Below are 26,003 nucleotides of genomic sequence, written 5' to 3' on the forward strand. Positions count from 1 at the left end.
GAGAAGATGAAGCAGAAAAAGTAGCAGGGGCGTGCTTCAAGGAAATAAGAAGAATTTGAGGATATTGAGAAGAGATATACACTCTGATACTATATAACTGTGGTTATCAGAGTGATGTGATGGAACTTACGAAATATGAATGGGTATTTTATTGAATGTTAGAAAATGAGTTTTAAATTCTGTCTTCATTGTCTTAGAGGGGAGATCTATGAACCTGCTGAAATTACATCCAGAATGCAGTGTGTCTGTGCAGTTTTATTCTGTGGAGAAGGTTGATTCATTCATGGCTTGACACATAGTAGGTGTGTGGTGTGAGACTCAGTCTAGTTGAAACATACTTCTGGCTTCTGAGAATAATGAGACCTGGATGTTAGGGTGTTGAAAAGCAGGAGGATGATAACGTGGGCAATTGGTCTAATTCCTTGAACTGAGGTACATGCTGCATTGCTCACTTCTCTCCTCTTGCAGGCTGTTTTTCTGGGTGTGTGAGCAGAGGGGTGAGGTCAGGGCATGGGGCCCAGAGGACTTGCAGTGACTCAGCTGCTGGTATTAGCTTGCCTACACTTCTCAAAGGGGTTGCAAAATCATTATGCAACATGATATTAATTCATCATGTATTTATTGCAGCATCTTTCAGACAGGAGCAGGGTGGGACACAGAGGTTAAAGAAATAGACCATTTCACAAAAACTCCAAGAGCTGTTTACAGAATCCTCATTTGTTGAGACAAGCACATTATGAAGATGAATTACCTACTTAGTGTTATTTGAACAAATATCTGAATGTCTATATTTTGTATATCAGTGGAGTAACAATTTAGCTTTTTCCTATTCTTTTATTATTCATCCCCTATCAGTAAAATTATTTTAGCACAAGTGTTACAGTAACTTTAGGTCCCACTTGTTGAAAATATATATCGATGTCACCTTCCTTGAGAAAGTGCTAATGTGCTTCCTCATGGTATTTCAGTACTACTTATTGTGACTCCATGATACTCTCCTCTTCCTGGCTTCTGTGAAACCATGTTTCCTTGAGTTTACTTCTATTCACTAGTCAATTCTTAAATTTCTTCCAAAGTGAAATCGGAGGAAGAGAAGAGAAGCCTGCCATCTCAGCTTTGTGCTAGTTTGGTTTGGAGTTCCCTACATGTTCCGCATCCAGATTGGGACCTTAGCTAAACTCCTGGTTTCACCCACCCTCCACTGATGACATCGCCAGTTCCATATCTTTAACCTTGAACTCCCCTCCCCATCTCCAGGTGTCTCCTGGGAACTGAATCCGGTGGGTACCTCAACTGAAGGCATCATCTTTTGTCTCAAACTTCTTTGTCCTTGTCCTTGCCCCCTGACCAGCCACCCAAGGCACACAAACCTAGAGATCTCAGGTTCGATCCTCTCCTCCGCAGTGGCACCCATCTACCAAGCACCAAAGCCTTTTAACTAAGTCTCAATTCTGAATTTTCATAATTATTTAATTGTCTTTTTACTCCACTGCTTTCCCATGAGTCTAACCTCTCCTGGCTTCCTCATTATTGGGCTAACGTGTTCTGTGTGTTTACCCTTCCCGTCCTTTCTCCAAACTCCTCCAAACCTTTGCAGAATAAATGCAGATCACACTGCTGTGCATTCAGGGTTGCCTTGTGGCACCCCTTCATCTTCCTCCCTTGATAGCCTCAATCTCCTGATGCTCTCTCTCTCAAATCATCAGGGTAGCTGACATTTATTGAGTACTAGTAACCTGCAGGAACTTCCGAGCACTTGGTCAGAATTAAATACACACGAGACAGTCCTGTGCAGTGCAGAGACAAGAGAGAGGAGGAGCTGTCCAGGCCCTCCAGCTGGGGGTCATCGCTGTGAGCCTCACCCATCCCGGGAAACCCATCCGAGACAGGCAACCTCGCCCTATTGAAATGAGTAGAGGACACTGCGCATGAATGGGTGACCTTGGCTCGACCCCTATTCCAGGTCCACTGTGGGGAAGTTTTCTGTGAGACGTAAATGGAAGCAGAGAGTTTGGCTATCTTTAGAATTCATTCTCCTAAAAGTTAAGGTTTCCAAACTCTTTGTGCTTGTCTAAATCCATTAGGTGGCACTGGATTTCAAAAGATTTTTGTGCAGTTTTAGTATTAAAACGATTTGTGGATTGGGGGACATGTTTAACTTCTAAGGTATTTCTTTTCATCTGTCAAATACAGGGGAGAAAGGATTGACACACAATTAGTATTTATTCTGTGTTCATTTTTTTTAAAGAAAAAAACAGTAGTAAGCAAGTTATATTAATGAAGAGTTGTTATAAAGAATTTTATTATTTAGTTACTTTTTGAATAAACCTGCCAGCTGATTAAAATGAACCTAATTTAATCAGCATTGTGTTGCATACTGAAGATAATTTGGGATAATGTCAAGGACACGTTCTCTCTTCTTTGTGGAAGGTGGTGAGATAATGAGTGTAGCAAAAAGGAGTCAGAACATGTTTGAAGTTTTTCATCTCTGCCTCTGGCTGGATATTTAAAAATCACACTTTGTATTTTTGCATGCAAATTAATCTGAAAGACATTGTGTAATGTAACATTAGAGTTATATTTTACAAAGCAAATTTGTTGAACTCTGATCTTTTGCTAATATTGGCTTGTGGTTGTCAGAATGAAGACTGACTCTGTTACGAATCAGCATAAACCTAACTTTGATTCAGAGTTTGGAGGGAGCAGAAGTGATGGGTTTGATGCGTTTTCGGTGGGAAAGAAATCACCCAGAAGCAGCGACTCCCAGTTCTTCCACTGTCAACTTTTCTGAGTCACCTTTTTTCTCCTGTGCCCCCTGCTGCTCCTCAAAGTCAGTGCTATAGAATCTTCTGAATTTCTGTCTGTTAAAGTAGTTAAACTCTCTTTTTTTCCGATGATGCCTTTTAGTTGGAAGCTAAGCTATCAGTGGGAGTCTGGTTCAAATTGTGAAGTCAGCAGTTAAGGGATTACTAACCCTGAGTAAGTCCCCTATACAAATGGCAAGTTGCCTTGGAAACAGGCTGGTTCCTTTAGTTGGAAGTGTGATCTTGTCTGTAAATGCCGGGGATGATGGTTTTCACCTTTATTGCACCACCTCTAGGACTAGCGTACTGAGAGGCTTTCTGCTTGACTCCTTCTCAGTACTGATGCCTTGATGGAGCAAGAGCCAAGTTTTCATTTCTCGTGCTTTTAATTTTAAACATAATCTGCAAAATTTAGAACTAAGGAAGCGATCCTTTAAATTTCTATTTTAGGATAGGAAATTTTCCTTTGCTGATTGCCAAAAAAAATGAAAGCACTATGGCTCCCTGGATTTGACTGGCAAGGAATTTTAGTGATGAGTCATATTTTCAACAGTGGGATCAGCAATGGGTGATTAGGGAGAGGATGTGAATGCATTGTTCTGTTAGGTGGTGATTTTGATGAACCGGGTGGGTTTCTCCTGGGAGCCTGGAATCACCTGATCTGCAGTCCATCGAGCACAGAGTCAGGGCATAGGTTGGTGGGAGGCTGTGCTTGTGACTTGAAGCTTAAAAGCATCCCTGCTTCCCTCTGATGTAGATGTTTCTCTCATGCTAGGTGTAGGGGTGGGTAGGGCATATGGAGACAAGGCTTTCAGGCCAGTGAAAGAGGCACTGGCTGAATTTAACCTGGCTAAGGAGGTAAAAAGACTAAAGGGCCTTCCTGATGGAGGCCTCAACTTGGCTTCTGCAGGCTCTCCAAGTGGAGGCAGAAGTTCTGAAGTGCAGGACAGTAGGATGAGCTCTTACCTCTCACGACCCAGTGGTCCTGCCTGGGTAATTGTGATGCTGTGTTTCTAGGCTGAGCAATCGCATTGCAGCTGTCATCCCTTAGGTCTGTGTGTTGGGGTTTGGGGAGAGTTGAGTCTGGCGCCCCAGAAATGACACATCTTTGTGGGACAAAGAAGGGAGGGTCACTCAGGCATACTTACTCCTCAAAGCTCAGGTGGCGTGGTTGGGGCTGTGGGTTTTGGTAGTGAACCTTTGAATCACAGTTCAGAGTAAGGTATTGACGGAAAGCGTCTCTCTGTGTGTCTTTTCTATGTATGCATATGATTTTGGCTTACCATTGTGTCTGTCTGTTTCCTGGGTGATGTTGGGCTTTTGGTTAATAACATATATCTTTTTAAATTTAGATCCCTAGTCCCCAGACCACGGCATTCATGAAGGAGTCACTATTGGTGGAATGTCTAATTTGTGATTTGTTGATGCAGCTATTCCTGAGTCAATATGTAACACTTATTGATTGTCAAGCTAAATTGTGTACAGAATAAAACAACTTGTGGTTGAATCCTGTTTCCTTACCTTGCTGATTTTTGGAGAGATGTATGTGAGAAGGTTGGAAGAGTGGCAAGGTGGCAGGGGGGTACCCATGGATGAGGACCTGCTGCCTCTCAAATCTGAAGCTCTGGAGCTGGAGGTGAAGACAGATTGAGGTCAAGGCTCCTGGTACTGGGCAGGGAAAGGACTCCCACTCTTTGCTGTTCCTAGCTTAGCCAGGAGGAAAAATAGCTAAGCCTTCAGTGTGCTTATGGCATTTAGAGTTCTTTTCTAAGATTTAGGATCTTTTGTTTTGGTCATTCGTTTTTTGTTGTTGGTGTCTTTTTTTTTTTTGCATCAGACAAGATACACTTAATTCTTGAAATGCTGATGAAGCAGAGAATTAATGTTGCATACATAACATTTAAAGTTTTTCTGTGGCAAACTTGAGATTCTCTGTCTGCCATGAGTTAGCTGTTATCAGCATTACTACTATTATAAAACACCATTGGTGCAAATATATTCTTTTACTAATGTTTTGCTTACTCGACCAGTAAAAACAGTAGCTTTATTTAAATGAGTTTTTAATGAACCATGAGAGCAAGTAAGGCTCAGAGAATGGCTAAGGATTTAGTGTTGCCCCTGTCTTTAAAATGAATTCAGTCATTAGAAAGCCTATGAATTGATTTAATGGGTGGGTTTTTTTTTTGTCATGTCTACATAATAATTTGTTATTACATCATTACATTTGATTCTGAGGTTCATATGATTCTTTCCCAATTTTACCATCATCTCTTCAAGGGAAACCTGCATGTGTTGTAAAGTCACAACAAACGCCACCTTCTCCAGTTTGGAGTCAACCTACATATGTTTGATTAGCCAGTTTCAGGATTACTTTGTTCTGTCTTACTGTGCAGTTTTGCTTTTTTTTTACACTTCAGCAATAGTGAAATTGAGTTGTAACCTCATGGATGGGTACAAATAGAACAGTGGCTCTTGGGGAGGGGCTTGGGAAGGGGGAGAAGTTTGCATTGTCTGACAAGTGGGTCAGCCAGCTCCTGGCTACAGCCTTTGCATATGCTCATTGTGGTTTGCGGTTGACATACTCAAGGCTATTAGTTGAGCATAACTCAGATTGGGAATCTAATTAGTCTGAAGGCTCAGTGGGTGACAGAGTGTGTCACCCTGAGGGACAGCAGAATCAAATCCCAGTTCTAAACTGGAAGCTGGGGAGTGTCATAGGTGAATATATATTTCACTGTGACTTCCGATGAAGCATAATATATATATTAGGCATCTGTGACCAAGAAATGGTACCTTCTTAAGGGATGCTGTTAGCTCTTGTGGGACAGTGACTTCGATCATAGGCAGGTGGGAGCTTCTGATCGTGTTGGTCTCCTTGGTTGCTCAGGGAGCAAGGGAATATCTTACTCCCCTATGTGGTGTATTGTTTGAAATGGCACTGTTAAATATTTTTCTCGTTAGGTTCCATTTTTGTGAGTAGATAACATAATCTGCTAGTGTCTCTTAGCTTTCTTTTTGTTTTTGGCCGTGCTACATGGCTTACAGGGTTTTAGTTGTTGGACCAGGGATTGAACCTGGGCCCATGCAGTGAGAGCACTGAGTCCTAACCACTGGGTCACCAGGGACTTCCCTAGTTTTTCTTTTCTTTTATTTGTGTGCCACAGGTTATCAAGTGTGCTTTATGGGAAACAACTGTACGTGGAATTTTTTTTTTTAAAGGAATGGATAAAGCAAAATCCAGGAACCTAAATACTTGACCTACTTTACCTTGTTTTTAAAAGTGCCGCCTTGAGTCAAAAGACAAAAAAAAAAAAAGCTAAAGGTCTTGATACAATGTAATCTTAACTATAGAAACTCAGATTGACCTAGGAGAAGGAAAAGTCATTTTTGCCATAGTGATAGTTTAGTATGTTACAGAACAACCTCACTTCTGTCGTGAAATACATGTATGTCCAACTGCTTGGTTTTTATTGTGTTTTTGGGAATGCTGCACTGTGCCACAGCTTTGTAATGCATTTTCTCTGTGTGGCATTTATTCTTTATAGGCACATCTGCCTATGAAACCTCCCTGCCATTGTTCAGAGAGGTGTTATGTTACATGATGTCATCATTACTTTGGGGTTCAAAAGCATCATCACCATAGTCTCCTGTTAGGAAGAATATTGAAAAGTGTGGCAAGCAAAGTTCCCCACCAGAAGCACAGTCACTGTGTTTTGGTGATTGGTGATTTTGTTTTGATACCGTAGACCAAGTGATTCAGTGAAGTCTGGCTTGCTCATATTTCTTAGGTGAAGAAAGGGTCTTGAAGGCATCTTCAAGTTCCTTGTCATTTTTAGTATTTTTCCATATGCGTTGGACCTTCTCCAGGGCCAGAAATATGATGCCTTTCTAAAGAGTTATAGGTCTTTATTTCAAAGTCAAACAATTCAATACATTAATGTTGAACATGCTAAAGACATTCATGAGACCCATAATAATCAACTTTTTCTGGATATATGCAGACTGTACATGAAGAAATCAACAGAGACAGGTGGGTTACTTAAAGGCTAGGGCAGTAAAACAGCTTTGGAGGGTGTATGGAGCCCAGGCCCAGAGTCTTGGTGACTTCACTTGGACAGCTACATAAGTCCCCTGCCATTTTCTGTATGAATATAGACTCCACAAGATCTTTTGATTCTTAAAAAAAAAAAAAAAAATTCTTCTGGGACTTCCCTGGGGCTCCAGTGATTAAGACTCTGTGCTTCCAGTGCAGGGGGCATGGCTTTGATCCCTGGGTGGGGGAACTAGGATCCCACATGCCATCCCCAACTCCCAAACAAATAAAAGGCTTTTCTGATTCAAACTGAGTGACAATATCTTTAGCACTGTTACCCTCAAGTATGTTCAGAAACTTTCACATAGTAGTATCAAAATAATGTGAACTTGGTAAGGTGGGATATTATCTGTGGTTTATCCTCAATGAACAGAATTCAGTTCCAAGACTTGCAGGTGCTCATAGCCTGGAGATTCCCTGCAGGCCCTGCGATGCTCCAGGGCAGCGAGGTGGGAAGTTAGATTTGAACTTCCAATTTCAGATTCATTGTATACTTCCAGCTAAACTTTAGTCATATGAATCTTTCTGAGTCTCAGTTTTCTTTTCCCTGAAACAAAATATAAAGAGCTGCTCCGTGTTCCTGTGAGGGGTTGAGGCAGGTTGCAGGGCATCTGCAGAAGAACTTCATTCTGTGCTTATTACAATGCTGAATTTTTCCAGCAAGCCTTCTCCTTTTGTTTTCCTGTTGTTTTTCCCTCTTATTATTGATGTCAAAGAACTTTGCCTCAGCCTCCAGTTACTCTTGGAACTGATCCTCAAAATCCCAGAAGTCTGTGTTCATCAACCACCACGATATCGCTTTAATTTTAGGTAACAGTGAGGGTGCGCTTGTGTTCTGGAAGCTGATGTGCCTTCTCCCTTATGTGTCCGAAGTCCAGGAGGAGAGGCCAGGGCTTCGAGTAGCTTCCTACTGCTGCCACAGCCAATCCCCACAGACTAGTGGTTTGAAACACCACACATTTATTAGTATCTGTCATCATTTTTGAATAGCATTTATTTGGCTGCGCTGAGTCTCCGTTGCGGCATGTGGAATCTTCACTGTGGCACTCAGACTCTCTAGCTGTGGCATGTTTGCTCAGTGGTTGTGGCACACAGGCTCTCCAGCTGCATTGCACATTTTTACACTTATAATTCTGTAGGGTAGGGGTCTGACATAGGTAAAATCCATTCTTTCCTGGAGAGGAGAATTCATCCCCTAGCCTTCTGGAGACCCCCACCTTCCTTAAAACCAGCAGCGTGCTCTGTGTCTAACTATTGTCCCATTTCTTCTCTGACCACAGCTGGGAAAGAGTCTCCATTTATCCGGACTTGTGTGATTAGATGGGGCCCATTGGACAGTCTCCCTGTTTGAAGGTCCTTTATCTGAATCACATCTTCAGGTCCCTTTCACTGTGGAAGAGCGGTACCCACAGGTTCTGAGGACTTGGGTGGGCAGTCATGAGCATTATTCTGCCAACCCTCACCGCCATCGTCTTTTGAGATGAGGAGATGTAAGGCTTAGGGATGGCAGAGAGGTCAGTGGATTGGGCCAACACCTATCCAAGAAGTAAGGTTAGAGCTGGTTTTGAGTGTAGTTCTCTTTGATTGTGGGTTCTATGTCCTTAGCCACTTTGCTCCATGCAGTTTTTATTCATAGAAGAGGCCACCCTCAATCCTCAAGTGATTTGCGTATGCATTTGCATGCGATGTTTATGAAATGGGTTTTCTGCTGTAAGGGTCTGGTGTCTCAGGCCCCTGAAATGACGTGTTCCAAGGGAGGTGGAAATGTGTGGCCAGGTTCGGAGTTTTATTTATCGGTGGGTCGTCTTAGGTCGCAAAGGGTCGGACATGACTGAACAACTGCACTTTCACTTTAATCGTGGCTGTTATCCTAAATTCCCTCTTTTCTTGTGGACACTTTTTGGGTGAATGGATCACAAGAGTGATGGAATAATAACTGTCGAAATTAAAAATGAACTTTCAAAAACAGTCTACTTCATGGGCAGCAGTGAAGATTCCATCTGTTAAAATATGGGTTTGAGTCACGTTTCACAAATTGAAGAGCAAGACGTTTCCTTTATTTTTTGAAGGGCACGATAGAGTTTTTTAATATGTGATGTTTCTGTGAAGGTCTTGTTTTCTTTTGCTGTGCTACTGGGTATTCTTGTAGAGTAGATTTTCTAAAATTATATATCCTTCCCAATTTAACACAAAATTACTTTATATCTGCACCTGGCACTTAAATTTCGATTTAAAAGAGAGCTGTAGAATTGTATGTTTTTGGCATATTGCAAATCACCAACTGTGATTCTGCCATTGAAATTCAAACAGCATTTGTTCATGACACAGTCCAGATTTCATAATACTTGTGTTTTCTAAAAATGCTGGAGATAATTATTGAAACTAATATGCGTGTGTAAGTTCTTCCATCATGTGTGGCATTTAAAGACTTGTTCTTTGTAATTTTCAATCTCCATTTTCATTTGCAGAAAGGACTTTATTCTTAGGAGAACACACCATTGTGAAAAGTTAATAACAAAACTTGAATTTCATTTGCTGCCAATTAAGCGCCAAAATGTCAAAACTTAATATCTTCAAAATGCATATGAAGCCACACACCTTGTAAGAAGTCTGTTGAAATTAAAATCAAGTACAGAAATTCAAAATCCTGATGAAGAGCTTGAAATGAATATTCTTAGCTTAGCAGGGTTACCAAGGAACCTTGACTTTTAGTTTTATTTCCCACACGGAAATTTTTAAATTGGATGTTACGAGAGGGATGAGCAATCTAGTGCAGAATCATCAAAGTATGGCCCGTGGGTTAAGTTTGGTTCATTATCTGCTTTGTAAATAAAGTTTTATTTAAACACAGTAACTGTCATTTATTTATGTATTGTGGATGGCTATTTTCATGATAGAATGCAAAGTAGAATCGTGTGACAGAGACTATATGACTTGCACAGCTCCAAAAATATTTAGTCTCTGTACATTTAGAAAAATGTTTGCTCACCCTGATCTGTAGAATGTCTATTTTTAATCAGAGGAGATGCTTGTGAGATAAACAGGTTGATAATGTATACATATATATACTGTTTGTGAAAACTAGTGTATACATACAAATACCTTTCCATTTTTTTACAATTGCTAAGGATTTCTTTTCCCACTAATGTTGCTAATTATAAGGTTGAGTGGCCCAACTCCTCATCCGACTTTAATTTCGTCTTACCACTTAGCCTTCCTTCAGATTGTTTAATCAGCTAATTATATAAGATGCCACAGCAGGATTCTGAGCTTCCTGTTTGTCTACATATCTCTATGACCTTATGGTGGTTTTCTTTTTTGTCTTATGAATTGATGGTTGTAAATAGAATTAATTAAAACTGTAATTATAAATACTTTTCATCGTCTGTGAATTCTTCTCTCAGTCTGTTGGCTAAAAGGAGTTGAAAAGACTTGGGTTGGAAGCTGAAGGCTTGGTTCTTTTGGGGTGTGGTCCTGTCTCTTCTTTCCTTGGAAGGCTAAGCTGAGTTTTCTAGGCATGAGATTGGAGGGTGAATGGCCAAGGTGTTCTGTGCCATAGAACTTTGGTCCTCTTTGAGATTTTAAAGAAGTGCTGCCACTGTTTAGTTGTAAGAAGAAATAGAGTGAGTTTAAATAGAGATAATTTATACAGTACTTAGTAATACTGTATTATGAAATTTTTCAATTTTCAGAAAAGTTACAAAAATAGTACAGAGTGTTTTCATGTACTCTTCACCTATCCCTAATATTAACATCTGACATAACCATAGTATCTTTATCAAAGTTAGGAAACGAACAGTGCTGTGCATACCACTGTTAGTACCTACCACGAACTAATCTATAGCTCTCATCTGAATTTTGCCTCTTTTCCACTAATGCCTGTTTTCTAGTCCAGGATCCAGGCAAAGATCTCATACTGCATGCAGTTTGAATTTCCCCAGTCTCCTCCAAGGTGCACAATTTGGTCAGCCCTTTACTTTCCTCGTCTTGATATTTTTAAAGAATAGGAGTTATTTTATGGAATGTTCCTTAGTTTGGATTTGTCTGATGTTTCCTCATGATTAGACCAAAGTTATGTGTTTTGGGCAGGAGTACCGTGGAAGTAACGTCATACACTTCTTGGTGTATTTTTCAGAGAGTACATGCTGTCAGTATGTCTTATTACTTAGCGAAATGCTGTCTGCCAAGTTTCTGCCCTGCAAGATATTATTTTCTCTTTTTAATTAAAAAGCATCTTATGGGGAGATACTCTGAGATATGCCCACCTCTGATCATATTCTTGCAATTAATGTTAGCATCCACTGGTAGATCTTGCCTGCAACAGTTCTGACTGTGGAAATTGCCTAGTGATGATTTCTCTTAATTTTTTTCATGTTTACTAATTTGGATGCTCCAGTAAGGAAGAGCTGTCCATTCTCCATCATTTATTTCTTCGATTATTTGATTATATCATTATGGACTCAAGGACGTTTAGTTTTCTCTTGGGTTATAATCTAATGCTATCATTATCTGTTTACAAGTGTCCCAGATGGCTTTGGTGATTCAGAGCTCCTTCAGGTTGGCCCCTGATTCCCTTAGATATTCTCTTTAGCATCATACGGTGTTTCAGGCTCATCATGTATTTTTCTTACCCTGCCCCTGGAGTTAATGGTTTTTCTTCGGACTTCTAGTTCATTTACTGGAAAATCGTATTAGAAACCAAGATCTGGTCATTCGTAGCCATTGAGTCAGTAACTTGTAACTTGACATTGAAGCAATGTCATTGCGTCAAGGATCTCTCAGTGGACAGAACTAGGACATACCTGTGTGGTCTGCACACCACACATGGACTCAACATCCACCTGTGCCTGCCTCCCTACCTGCTTATGAGAACCTTGAGTTCACATCGATGCCTCCGATTCGAATCGAATACTACAGTTAATTTCCTTTTTTTGTCACTTCTGTTTCTGAACTTTGTAAGAACTTTGGCTCTCATTATCCAAAATATTTTTTCCATTCATTCTTGAGGTGTGTGTGTAGGAGGAGGAGGAGGAGGAGAAGGAATGGTAATAGTAGTCATAATAGTAGGAGTAGCATGAATTTCTAAACCATGTGCTGTGGGAAACAAGCTTACTAACTGAATACAATATTTCTGTTCCTGTCCATTTCCCTTTAGATGTACTTTAAACAGTGAAAATAATTTTCCAGAGTTGCTTAGTTCTTTTCTTCCCCACCCTTTTCTGTGTGGTTGTGTTTTTCATTTGTAACAGGTTTATTTGTTTGTGTTCCATTTTAGATTATCCGGCCTCCAGACCCTCACCTTGCCTCTTGGTTGATTTCAATTATTTATTTGTTTTAAATATTTTAATTATTATGATGGCTCTAAGAGTCAGAGTTACAGAAAAATATGTTCAGGAAAGTGTCACCACCCCATTATCTTCATTACCTGCTCCCATTCTCTTTCTTTCAGCCTTGTTCCCTCTAACTCCCTGTAGGCTACCAGCCTCGTTAGTTTCTTCTATCCTTCCTGTGTTTCTTATGCACCGTGAGCAGATGCTTTATGACAGTTCATATCCCCTTCTTCCCACATGAAGGGCCCCCTATTACCCTATGCTGTGTATACTACATGTCGTATATATGTATATGTATTTATATATAGGTATATGCACTTTCTTATCCACTTGATATACTATCTACAAAAAGATTTAAATCCACTCGATCCCCTTTAGTATCCTGTGATACAAAACCATTGTATTATTTTCCACCTGTATAATTTTGGATATGAAATGTACAACTTAGAAATGTAAAAGTATCAAAACCCAGTGTGAGCCTATTTCTCTGAAGTTCCTCTTCCTAAAATGTAACATCCCTGGGTGTGTAAATCTCACTATTTACACCAAAGACGGTGTAAGTTTGGGGTTGTCCTTCTACACGCCTTTGTGTATAACTGCAGATTCACCTGTCATTTCTAGCTGGTAGCCGTGTTTGATGAGCAAGACCCACACCACGGAGGCGATGGCACCAGTGCCAGCTCCACGGGCACCCAGAGCCCAGAGATACTCGGCAGTGAGCTCGGCACCAGCGTCTCAGCCTTCCAGCCTTACCAAGCAACAAGTGAGATCGAGGTCACCCCTTCAGTCCTTCGTGCGAGTAAGTGCGTATTTCATCTTCATTTACAGGGATGCCAACCTTTGTTATTCAGGCATGCTCCTGTGAATGGAATTCATTATCTGTTTAAAATTGATTAAGTTTAAAATCTGCAAATGTCTTTTGCAAGAGAGATAAGTAAGATTCTTTACATTTTTGGCTTGAGCTTAGATTACTTTGGACTGGTAAACTTTTAATAGCTCACTAAAGATCAATAAGGATAATATAAAGTTATATTACTTGAATTTTTCTTCCTATGTATTTTGTCTGAATGCTAGAACAAATGGAAGTAATCAAAAGCCTTCCATTGAAACAAAGCAGGGCATGTTTGATTGACAGTCAACTTGGTTATAATTGTTTCTTGATGTTTATCTGGAGGGGGTCAGCGTTATCTTCAGGGATCTGGAAGAGCTGCTATGAGATACCATCTCAAAGAAAGAAAATATCGGACTTAGTGAGTTTATAGTAGAAATCCTAGGATGCAGAGTGCCCAAGTTCCAGGAAACTAGCTTGAAGAATTCTATACCACTCCTGCCATTCCTTCACTTCTTTTACTCACAAATGTGAAGAATGTCTGCTAAATATAATATTTAGTGTTTGTAATTGTATTATCTTATCATTGAGCAGTTGGTAAGAGAAAGAAGGCCTATTTCAAGAAATTTATGTTAGAAATCACTTATCTTTTAGGCACATCTAATTTAGAAACATTTAAGTTTTCAAGTAGAAAATTCAATCTTGTGTGATATTACTGGTAGTTTTCAGTGGGTCTTCACATAGAGATATGGAATGATATGTAAAAGTGATACATAGAATATAGTTAGATAATTTTGAAAATATGCAGTTTTTTCTTGCAAAATGTATCTTTGTCCCCACTTTCTGTATTGGTAGCAGTCTACAACATCTTGGTAATTTGCTTCTAGATGTTTATAAACTATTTCTGTTTCCACTGTCCCTTGAAGATATATAGGTATATACATATATTAATATATAACTATATAATATCTCCATATTTCTATCTATCTATGGAGAATAAGGAAAGAACATCAATTTAATAGTGAACACATCTGATGATCCAAAATGTGATATGATGTGTACCATGTATGGTATATGAAGTAATATGTAGGGTGTGCACAGGTCATTTTCTTTTATTATATACTGACTCATAAATCCATGCTTCAATGATTATCTGCTTGGAGCAAATGTGTTTAAAAAATGGATTGCCTGGTTTCAGTTTAAAGAAAATTTTAATGAAATAATATTGTAAATATTCATCGGTGCCTGATGTTTGGAAAGCAGTGTCTTTATGTGAGTAATTACACCAATATATATAATGAAGTACAGAGTTTTTTTGTTGTATTATTGTTGTAGTTTTTTTATTCATGTGTTTTATATAGCAAGATGCACCTTAAATTTAGATATATGCTGGAAGAAAGTCCAGTTCTATCTTTAAGTTAGGAAGAATTTGAATGGCTTGTTGCCCGTCCGTTTGCATCTTTTGACTTCACTGATTCAACAAAATTTCTATACCACCACCACCCACATTTGGCTGGCTCTGTGTGTTAAAATTTAAATGCTGTTTTCACCCCCAAACATCTCTTTTACCTTGTTTTTATTGAGCAAAGGAATCTATATTTGAAGTGTATATGTTGTCTTGTAGCCACCAGTGGGACAAGAAGCTCTGACTTTTATTTACTAAGGTTATTTAGATTTTATGTCCTTGGAAGGCATTGGGTAAAATGCATGTTAAACAGGTACTAAATATAAGGTTTGATGACAAGTTACTCAATACATATGAGTCATTTTCTATAGTATTAATACTATTCATTCAGAAATAAAAGGGTCAGTCAGTGCTGGCCAGGCCTTGTGCTAGCCGATCAGAGTCTAGGGTTGAGTTAGTAAGTCTTTGCTATCAGGGAGTTTATGTTCAGTGATCTTCCTCATTTTCAGGTATGAAAGGAAAGAAACCAACAATATGTAGAGATCTGTTCCATCATGCAATAATCAACTGCAGTTAGAGGCATAGTTAACACAAGATTTCAGATAAATAAGCTTCAATACTTATCTTGAAGAAATAAAGTGATGATTTTTCTATGAGTTAATTCACTCATCTCTTTTATTCTATAACGAACTGATGGAAGCTAAGAAAACTCTACAAGTATCATTGTCTTGTGATGTGAGAAAAAAATGAAAAAAATTTTGAAAAAAGTTTACTTTTCTGATTAAAAAAAATGAAAAAAAAATGAAAAAAGTTTACTTTTCCTCTTCTGATTAAAAAATATCAAGACATTTGGGCCTCCAGAAGTGCTGTGAACCCTGGGCATTGGATCTTCTCTGCCACAGTGGAGAAATCCAGAGGTTTTCAGGCCAACAGAGCCATTTTAAGGAGTGGCAAATGAGGAAGGTGATGATTTGACAGCAGACACTTCAAGCTGTTATTCTGGGATCTCTTGGCATCTCTTCTGCATTCTTCAGTCATAGATAGGTATACTTTGATTTAATGATAACCAGATGCCGATAACCTCTTTTTTAAAAAAACAACAACAACAGACTTTTGATAAGTTTGAGAGTCTGTTGTACTTTACACTTTTAACATGAGCTTACTCTGCAGACACTCCTTTCTAGAACGCGGTTTAGAGTATTCATGGTTCAGAAAAAGTAAGGCAAAACCACGTCAACCGCGATCAGTGGCCTTGCTCGGCCTCGGTTCCTTCATCTCAGGGTACCTGGCCTAGGACCGTGAAGAGTAAATGAGATGCTTGAACTCTTGATAGTGTCTGACACATGATGAACACTAGAGTAACGGGAAATTGTAGAGAGGGGATGGTGATAATGACATCTCTTGAGTGCAGACCCAGTTCTGGATGTTCTAAACGTTTGAGGAGTTACAGAGCCCACGTATAGAGGATGTGTCTTCCTGGATAGAACATATTGCCTTTCTTGGTGGGGTGGGGTGGAGTACTCGCATGTGGAGTGAAATTGGAACTGTGTTCTAACCTCACAGTTCTGTGATAGATACTTAGCTTCCTCTGTTTTTAATGTTCACAAATCCAGATTTAGAGAGACTTACTGTGCTCAGGGGCACAATTTTTGGAGCCCATCATTGAGACCAAGTCTTATTTTTCTCACTCTATGATGTTTTTATCTTAAAAAAAAAAAAAAAAAAATTCTAAAGGCTGTTTATAGGGCCGGACATTCTGAGGGCAGTCTAGCTCTAGAGTGCTGGCAGCATTCCTTTTCACCCCAGAATGCTGATTTAGTGTTTCCTTTGAAAGAGCCAGACTAAAGATTAAAGATACCTTGGCAGTGGCATTTGCCCCAGTGATGGAAAAAGTCCTAGAAATAAAATTGCTCTAGAAGTTCTGAGAAACAAAGTATCTGATTAGATTGACTTTTAACATTTTAACTTTTTTGAGCTATTTTAATTTTATAGTGAATTTTTACCATTTCTGGCAAAATGGTGCTCTGTAACTAGTTGGTAAGATTTTATGAGCTCCCTGGCTTTTAGAACTTACCGAGACATCAACAATTGCTATACAAGCTTGTGTTATGAAGTTAGCCCCCCTCCCTCTTTCTTGAGCTCTAAATGTTTTTTCTTACTCAAGAATATACAGATTGGTTTTTTCTTGCTAGGAGATCCAAGATCTTTGGTTTAGAGATCTAGCCTCTTAACTGGTATTAGGATACTATTTTCCAGATTTAATTTAAATATGTATTGAAAATAGAAATAATATTCCTATTGTATTTCCTTTTAACTTGTGAAGTGGAGCATGGCATACAAATGGCATTCTCAGTATTTCAAATAATTACCTTCTTACTGTGCAAGTTCTATTCAGCCTATAAAACTCATCCAGTTTTGTTGTAGATGCAATCTGATTATTACATGTTGACAAGGTCATATATCTATTAATTGGATTGGAGATGGGATACAAAATTGCTGTAATTATTGTAATTTTCTAGCTAATTGCAGGGTTGGTGGTGAATATTTTACTTCTGCAAAATGGAAAACAGTATTCCATCAGAAGTTGTTCTATGGGGTTTCAGACATTTTGTTTCATATCTTTGGTGCTTTTTGCCCACAAAGTACCTCTTTTGTATCTATTTTTTGTGTATCAGTCCGCTTTGGATGTCAGAGTGCTCATTGGCAGGCATCAGTGGAAGCAGCAAAGGCAGAGAGCCTGGAGCACTCACTGCCTCTTTGTTCTGGTTGCCACGGTACCTCTATTGTTTATTTATAAATTCGAGCACTCTCCTTTCAGACTTAAAATCAAGGTTGAATGGGTCATATCCAATTGGAAGAGGGCTCCTCCGCTCTGCTCTGTTGTCACCTGTGCACTCAGAAATACTCCCCAAAATGAACAGTCCTCACTCCATTCACATTGTTTATGTTCTTTTTTGGCATGAATAATTAAATGAATTATTGGTCAGCCCATTTCACACTGTAATATATGGCTTATTTTGCATATCATCTCTTTTTTGTGTGTTTTTTGCTTCATTTAAACTAACCAGCTTTTAAGAGCTGGAAGCTGAATTGACATTTTAAAAATAATGGTGTGTACACAAGGTGAGTGTGTTTGGAGAGTTCCTTGGTGGGTGGGGGCCAGGTTACTGAAGGGGGTGTTGGAAGCTCACTACCTAGGATGGTGCAAGCAGGCTGATGTTTATTCCCTGCTGGAGTATAAACTGGAGGCGCAGGTGAAAATTGCCAGGCCTAATGAGCAATTTGGCAGATAAGACGGGCTGTCAGGCGACAGCAGTTCAGCAGCAGGCGTAGTCTGCAGAGCAAGATGCTTGTTCCAGAGACAGCATTTCAATACCATAAAGAAAGCTTTTTCGGTTGGTATCTGGTGTGGCAAATATGTTTATTTCATCCGTCGATTTTCCAGTGAAGTAACCAGACATCAACATATGGCGATTTTGGTTGCAAAATTATTGTTAAATTTGCCTTTTCATACGGTTCATCCATTTAAAAAAGAAAAAAAGGCCAATGTATGTTTCCCCCACACCAGCGCACAAGAAATGTTAGGTTTTAAAATGGTGATAAAATGTAAGCCATCCTTGCTTCCTTGGGCTGAAGCATTTTGTCTGTGGTCTTTAAGTTGGAACTTAACACTCGACCAAGAAACAGTGTAGTCTTTTCAGCAAACTGTGTCATTTATATCTGCTTCTTTAACCCAAGAATCCTTTCCTTCCATGCAGCACATGAAAGTCTAGGCATATGGATGGCTTCTCCCTACAGAGGCTCTCAGTGTATTGTAAAAGGGATGCTGGGACAGGTTTCCGTATCCTTGGAGTGCAGGGGCAGTCCCTTGGGAAACCACCAGGTCCCTCTCCCCTACTTTACCATCAGGCATCTGAGGCTCAGCAGAGTGAACTAACACAGGCTGTACTGACAGTGGAGTTATTGCTGAAAATGCATGGATACTTACTGTACACCAAGGTCCCTTTGTGACATTTCAAGATACGAGACTTGGAGTCAGAGCACTGTTGCGCTTCCTGTCTGACACCAGTATTTCCCAATATCTTTCAGCAGAATAAACACTTGTTTACTACATTGTTTAATTGCATTTCTGTGAAGTACTTAATTAAAAAAAAAACCCTCCACGCATCACATGTGTACAATATTTTACCCTTAATGATGACTGTGGACCATGGGGAGGAGGAGTATATTTTAGAACCTCTCTGCCTTGGGTGGTCAGCTGGACTTTGGACTGTAGTCAGCAGGCGATCCTTGGTCAGTGAAAAGGTTTCCTGCAGGGGTCACAGCACTGCCTGTGTGTGGTCTCCAAACTCTAACCTTAGAGAGCTGGACACCGGTGCATGGAGCTCTCTGTGTCTGTCGCACCTGCTGAAATCTAGGGAAGAGCAGTTTTACAGATTTCCCACCTCTCCCTACCCCCGAGCCCAAGATTTCCACATGGTCCAATCACCTCTGTATTCTTCACTTCTTTTCATCCTTGGCTAGTATATTTTATTTGACCCTAAAGTCTTGCCTTGTACTCTTGTCTTTGTATGGGAGTATACCTTATGTGCCGAATGTTTACCTGTTTATCGTGTACAGAAACAGTTACTGACACTTAAAAATTGGTAAAAGTGATATAGCTATGAATACGTTAAGAAAGTACAATTTAAATCAAAGCAAGAAAGCCCATTTTCACATCGCAATAAGAAGTGCATTACAGAGAGAAAATAATTGTATGAAAATGTTTGAGCAGACACAATTGGATTGTAAACAAGCTTTCTTTTTCATTTTCATCCTCCATTCTAACCAGGTATCTAGATTCTTTTTTCTATTAGCGGATGTCACAGGGAGACCCATATGTGGGTTACTTTGTCAGCGTGGAAGCCTGGCAGATAACATCTTTTCTTCTCTTCTTGTTGCACTTGATATAGACCTCTTGTATAGCTCTTCTTGAAACGGTGTTTGCTTATTTATTCTTTCCTTGCTTTTAATGTCAGACACGGCCTTGTGTTCCTCATCCTGTTTGCTCCTGTCTGCAGCTAGAGACCGACTTCATCTCTCAGAATCCTTGTGTGAGTCCCAAATGGGGAGGGAGCCAGAGGCAGGGTGATTTTTAAAGGCACCCCTGAGGTCGTCACCCCTTCTTGCCTTTTCCCTGGAATGGAAAGCTAGTGATCTCTGTGGTGGCCACGTTTTGAAGAAAAACTAACATGTCTAAATCACTGTATGAATTCATTAAATTATTTTGCATTTACAAATTTCATTTATATTGATGTTTGAGTTAATTTAATTATTATTTAACACTTCATTGCCTACATTTCAGCAAATTATCTTTCTCCTTAACAAAGAGCCTGGGCACTGTAGTATGTGGGCATAGTGGCATGAGTGCTTGTGGCCCCAGACACACATGAGAGAGGACAGTGAGATCATATCTATCCAGCACTTTCTGTGGCTTAGAGCTGATGCTTCTGTTACGTAGTTCCCTCCTGTTGGCATTTGACAGGATTTAAATGAGTCCAGAATTTTCATAACAGCAAAAAGGGGACTGTGCATCCGTTTACCAGACCCTCCTGTTTCCCTCTCTTGGTCTCAAAAATGATCCAGACCATGGACCTGGCTTATTTTCAGATACTGTCACCCTGCTTGTTCCTCAGTGGAATGCCTTTCCATTTGCGTTCTCTCTAAAATTTGTAGAAAGCTTTCTATCTCTGTATTTTTCTACATCACCCTATGTTTTCTGTCTGTTCTGAAGATTAAGCAATCTCGATATGTTCTTTTTCAGCTCTTTCTTACAGGGTCAAGGGTAAATACAGCAATGACAGCTTGTTGCCTGGGCTGCAGTTCTGTTTCGACAGTATTATATAAGTTTTATTGTCTTTATAGTGGTACCGTAGTAATAAGTGTATGGTTAGGATTGGCCAAAATGTTCGTTGGGTTTTTCCATACAATCTTTTAGAAAAACTCGAATGAACTTTTTGGGCCCATCCAATACGTACACACACATATATAGCTGATACTTAGTGAGGTTTTATGAGGAAGGAGAATAGGAGTAGCATGTACCTTCAGGAAAATAATCATTTTTGTAGAGATAATTCATGTGTTCAAAGATGGAAGATTGCAGCTGGATCCATCTAGGGCTAATCGTAATATGGAAAGAGCAGGAGCCAAAGGGCATTTCAGACTACTGCTAGATTAGTCAACCCATCATCACATTTAATTAAAATGTCAATTTGTGCCATAGCTGATCTACTGGTTAATTTGTTATTTAGATCAGCTTGAGAAGTATTTATTTCAAATACAGAATTTGTGTTAATGCATTGGAAAAGAACATTCTTTTGCTTGGCAGAGATGTTACAGCCTAAAGATTTATGATTTAGAACAACAAAAACCAGCTGGTGTTCAGTTTGCATAAGTAGTATAGGGTTATCTACTAATGCTGGATGATAACTGTTCGTTTTATAACCAGAGTCAGGAAGTTGGGAGTGGGAGGCAGAAGCAAGGTCAATGATGAGTCACTGGGACGTCCCTGGTGGTCCAGCGGTTAGGAGTCCATGCTTCCACTGCTGAAGGCACAGGTTCAATCCCTGGTTAAGGAACTAAGATCTGCATGGCTTCTAGGATGATTACATAAATTAATGGAACTTGTGAGTACTAGATGTAATTTTCATTCTTGAACCTCCATATCACCTCATGTCCAGTTCACATTCTTGAGCTCTCCTAGGAGTTTCTAATAATTCTGCTTTGAACAGAGGTGTTGAAGTGACTGAAGACCACTTCTAATAACCCTTCATGGGCTCATTCATCTAAAGACCTTTTATTTTATGTTATCGCGTCTTCTTCGTTTCCTTGTAAAGAAGCGGATTGTTAGGCATTTACTAAATTTTTTTAAAAGAAAGAAACGCTTTCTAAAACCCAGTGCTCCTTCCTGTTTCTGGGTTTCCTGATATGCTGCTTTATTTTGTAACTGTTTATGTTCCTCTCTGGCAGTTCAGTTGCTGCATAATGAAATGTGATAAAAGACTCTTTATAACTTTGAACATAAAATTTCAACTGATCCAAGTTCAAATGTGTATTTGATCTCTTAATTTTATTTACCAGGGCTAACATTCCTTTAATAGGATTTTTTTTTTACACTGAAGAAATGTTTGATAACATTTGCAACTGAACACAATTTTATATATATTTCAATATTCCTACATTCTCAAAGACTGTAAATTTATATGAAAACTTTGCAAACAGTCATGTGTGGGGCTTCCCTGGTAGCTCAGTTGGTAAAGAATCTGCCTGCAACGCATGAGACTTGGGTTTGATTCCTGAGTGGGGAAGATCCCCCGGAGAGGGGAATGGCAACTCACTTCAGTATTCTTGCCTGGAGAATTCCTTGGACAGGGGAGCCTGGCAGGCTACAGCCCAGGGGTTGCAAAGAGTCAGACACGACTGAGTGACTAACACTTTCAGTTTTCTTCATTTATATCCTCAATTGGATATGCTTGACGCAATCCTCTATTAGTGTAGAAAATTGAGACCCTTAATTAGAAAAAATATCTACTGAAAACGCATCTAAAATGACCACTCTCTGTTTGGTGGTTACATCATCCATCTTTGTTCTCTTCCTTTATTATCAAGACGTACTGAACCACTGCATTCGTGTTACATCTTACTATAAGACTCAGTTGTTTCAGAGGAGAAGTCTGGTTTAGCTATAGGTGGTTGTGGTCACCTTACCAATTTTAAAGACAGAGTATATACTTAGGGGCAAAAACATTTTGAGCTACAAATAGAGTAACTGCTAGTGGCACAGTTTTATTCTCTGGAGCTTGGCTATTGTAGACCTTGATTCCCATTTACTTATTTACAGCAAATGATGCTTCACTCTCATGGGTAACACAAATGTTGGTGTGTGGAATCTACCTTCATATGCAAGGGTCAGTGCTGTCAAGACAGTGGTGTACTACACATGTCTGGAGAAGGTGTGTGTGTATGTGTGTGATTTGCAGTGATTCTTTGTCTTTGTTTTTGTGTTTTCACAAGTACTGCCCTTTTGGGCTGACAGAAAACTGAATTTTAATATGGGCTTTTAAACTTCAAATGTCCATAGCAATATTAAAGAATATTACATAATGTGAAGATATTTCTCATAAAACTAATGGGACAGTTTTTTTTTTCTTCCGTATGAGGAATATGTTACATTTCTAAATAAATGAAATGTCTGTCTAGATTTTTTTCTTCATTTACTCTCATAAACTCTGCCCTTGAAATAAGTACACATCAGACTTTTGAGGAAGTTATTAATCAGATGAAGCTAATAAACAGTGAAGACTCTCTATCTACTTGTGACTGGTTTTTATAATTTGCTTTCAGTTTCTATGGGTTCTAAGCTTTAATGCTTTTATGCTACTCATATTTGAAAATTTTGATTTTTTTCCCTGTCTGCTCGTCTGCTAACTGTATTGGTAACTATTACATTTTTGAGCATTTTCTCATAATAAACTTTAAGACATCAAAGTAATGTAAGAATATTTTTCACTTCTCTACCATTACTTACTGTCTGGCACTCCATTGCTGCTTGAAAAGGTCTACTAGGTGTGTGATGGGAAAATGCAGCTGCTTTATATCTGGACATTGATTTTGGTCAAATGTGCTTCATCTTTCAGAAAAATGGGAGAAATTAGGCTACAGTAGTGCTTGTTCCTCACCTTTTCAAAATCAAGGCGCAGCTGAGTAAATGGGGTTCAGGGGCCACACCTGGACCCGCTGATCATGTTGTTAAACTTCTTGCTGCTTCTTAGCCCTGTACTTTGTGAGAAGCAGCATTTTAAGAGGCTCGACTTGGCAAATCTTTTTGGGGAAACCGAGCCTCTTCTGAACAAATGCATAACGTCTGCACAGTCTGTTTGGAAGAGATACATTCAGTTGTAGTACACAAAATATTAAAGAAACTGTCATGATGAATATGCAACTTTGCATAGATTTTTAAAAAATTTAATCCTAATTGAGAAAAAAAGACTATTACTCAGTATCATTACATTGCTTATTTTCACTTGTCTTTATAATTTTCAGTATTGCAAGGTCACTTGTCTTCTGTTCAGTTTTTCATCATAGAAAATTTCAAGCACATACATGATTAAAGAGGATAGTGTAAGGAAATGCCATGCCCCACTTTCAGTTCTAACAATTATCAGTTGGTGGCCAGTCTTGTTTCATCTGTACTCCCCCAAATAGCATTATTTCAAAGTAAGTTCTAGATCTTATATAATTTCTTGTGAAAATATTTCAGTACTGTGTTTATTTCTAAAAAGTAAAACTTTAAATATATAACCTTATATAATACTTTCTTAATGCTATGTAATGTGATATTAGTATTAAAATTACTCTATTTTGTAAATGTAGTTTTTCTATTTGGCTTGTTTAAATCAGCATCTTGGGAAAATCCACACAATACATCTGATTGATGTTTCTTTTGGTCTGTGAGTTCCTCTTTCTGTGTGTGTGTCTGCATGTATCTATACATGGGTATGAGTATATGTACACACACACACACATGCACACACACTGCAATTTATTCCTTGGACAGTTTTTCCTGTGGTTTTCCTCTGCCAAACCCATCATTAGAAAAGACCCTGGTGCTGGGAAAGATTGAAGGCGGGAGGAGAAGGGGACGACAGAGGATGAGATGGTTGGATGCCATCACAGACTCAATGCACATGAGTTTGACCAAGCTCTGGAAGATGGTGATGGACAGGGAAGCCTGCTGTGCTGCAGTCTATGGGGTTGCAAAGAGTCAGACCCAGCTGAGTGACTGAACAACAGTGAACGGCAACATCCCTGGGGCATCTGCTGTTTCCTCACGGACCCTGTGCTTCTTGTATCCTGGTAGTTATTAGGTGTCTTGATTTGTTTCTGGTTTGATTCTCTGACAACAGTGTCTCTGGGTGCTATTGTGTGGTTCACTCAGGGGACACATACAGCCTGGTTGTTGGTTCTCATTCTGTGATATTAACAGCATTGGTAATTTTTGCTTAGATCCATTATTACTATTTTTCTTAATGTTTGCAGCATGTTGATATTCCAGTTCTTTCACTTATTGGCCACATTATTTCTATAAAGTTAATCTTTTTGTCAACTGGTTTGTTACTCTGAGATACCCTATGTCCAAGAAGAACAGACCAAATACCTAATTCTGTCTCTGTATTAGTTTCCACAATAACATGTTTTTTTTTTTTTTTTTTTTTTTTGGTTGGCATTCTTCTGGTTTCACTTTTCCCTGTTTCCCTCTTTAAAAAAGTCACAAGAGCTCATAAAGTCTAGTATAGTTCTTGTTTGTGTCTGCTCTGTTATTGTCCAGATCATCCATATTTGTAGTGATGTGACCTCTCTAAACTGGGTCCTGAGAGCCCTTCATGACCCCATCCTCACTTTCTGCCATGAAATGTGTTCCATGCTCATCTTAGATATTTTCTGCCCTACATCTGCAGTCAGTCACTTCCTGAAGCAGCCTTGTCCTTTTAATAGGGAAAGGTATTCAGAGACTGCTGTGTGGGTACATTGGTTTTATTTTTTAAGTGACTTAAAATTAAGAGCATCCTGGTCTAATTTCAGTTTTCAAAGTGGTGCCTCAAAGTGTCTGATGATTTGATTATTTGAGAGTGAGTCTTTCCAGTCATACTAGTCAGCGTAGGTTGTTCATGGCAATTCCAGGTTTCCTTTATTTGGGTGGTGGAGTTTTATGGTAACTGTAAGACTGGGATTGTGAGTTTCCTGGTGGTCCAGTGGTTAGGACTGCATGCTTTCACTGCCAGGACCCAGGTTCAGTCCCTGATTGGGGAACTGAGATCCTGCAAGCTGTGAGGTGCAACTGGGGGGAAAAAAAAAGGGCTCTGTCATGTTTCCCTGGGCACTGTGACTGCGAGTGTGATGAGGTCGTCCTTGGCAGGTGTCAGAAGCATTGGTGGACATTCTGCTTGGCTGTCAGTAGATGCCAGAACACAGAGCTGCCAGCACGCTGATATTTGCAGGGAGTCCCTCAAAAAGAATCCAGGGTGTTTGTATCATGATCAGCAACCAGTGTTTTCATTTTTTTTGTTGTTATTGTTCAAGTTGTGAAGAAGAAACGGCCTCTCAGTTAGTGAATTTGACGCTATCTGTGCCCCTGGTGAAAGTAAGTGGCCAGAGGATGGCTCCAGATCCCTGTGCCATCTCTGGTGGGCACTGTAGGGGAGTATGGCCTTGGCCAGGGATGCTGGAGTTTGGAGAGGCCTGTTGTAACTGTCACCAAGGGTGGTACTATCCCCAGCTCTCACAGCCTCACCAGGTTCTGTGACTTCACGACCTGCCTTTGAGCTTCCAAGGATGGTGCTGCTGGTGGTCTCTGCAGTGGGGTCATGACTGGGAACGTAGGGAAACAGAATATTAGAACTTATCGTTAGTTTATTTTTTACTTTATTGTATTCAAGAATTTACCATTTCTTGTATGTGGTTAATAGTGCCTCTCTTAGTTGAGCATGCATTTAAATAATAAACA

At 39.5% G+C, this 26,003-nt stretch overlaps 1 protein-coding gene across 8 annotated transcripts in view; it reads left to right on the forward strand.

Annotated features, from left to right (window-relative positions):
- The window catches only part of PARD3 (par-3 family cell polarity regulator), a 592,324-nt gene that overhangs the window by 203,695 nt on the left and 362,626 nt on the right, over positions 1-26,003 (forward strand). For all 8 annotated transcript variants that reach the window (XM_052651068.1, XM_052651061.1, XM_052651065.1 and 5 more), the window contains exon 3: positions 12,849-13,026. In XM_052651068.1, coding sequence (XP_052507028.1) covers positions 12,849-13,026 — 178 coding nt within the window. The remainder of the gene's footprint in view (positions 1-12,848; positions 13,027-26,003) is intronic.

Source organism: Budorcas taxicolor, chromosome 13, assembly GCF_023091745.1.
Source record: "Budorcas taxicolor isolate Tak-1 chromosome 13, Takin1.1, whole genome shotgun sequence".
NCBI classification, from domain to species: domain Eukaryota; kingdom Metazoa; phylum Chordata; class Mammalia; order Artiodactyla; family Bovidae; genus Budorcas; species Budorcas taxicolor.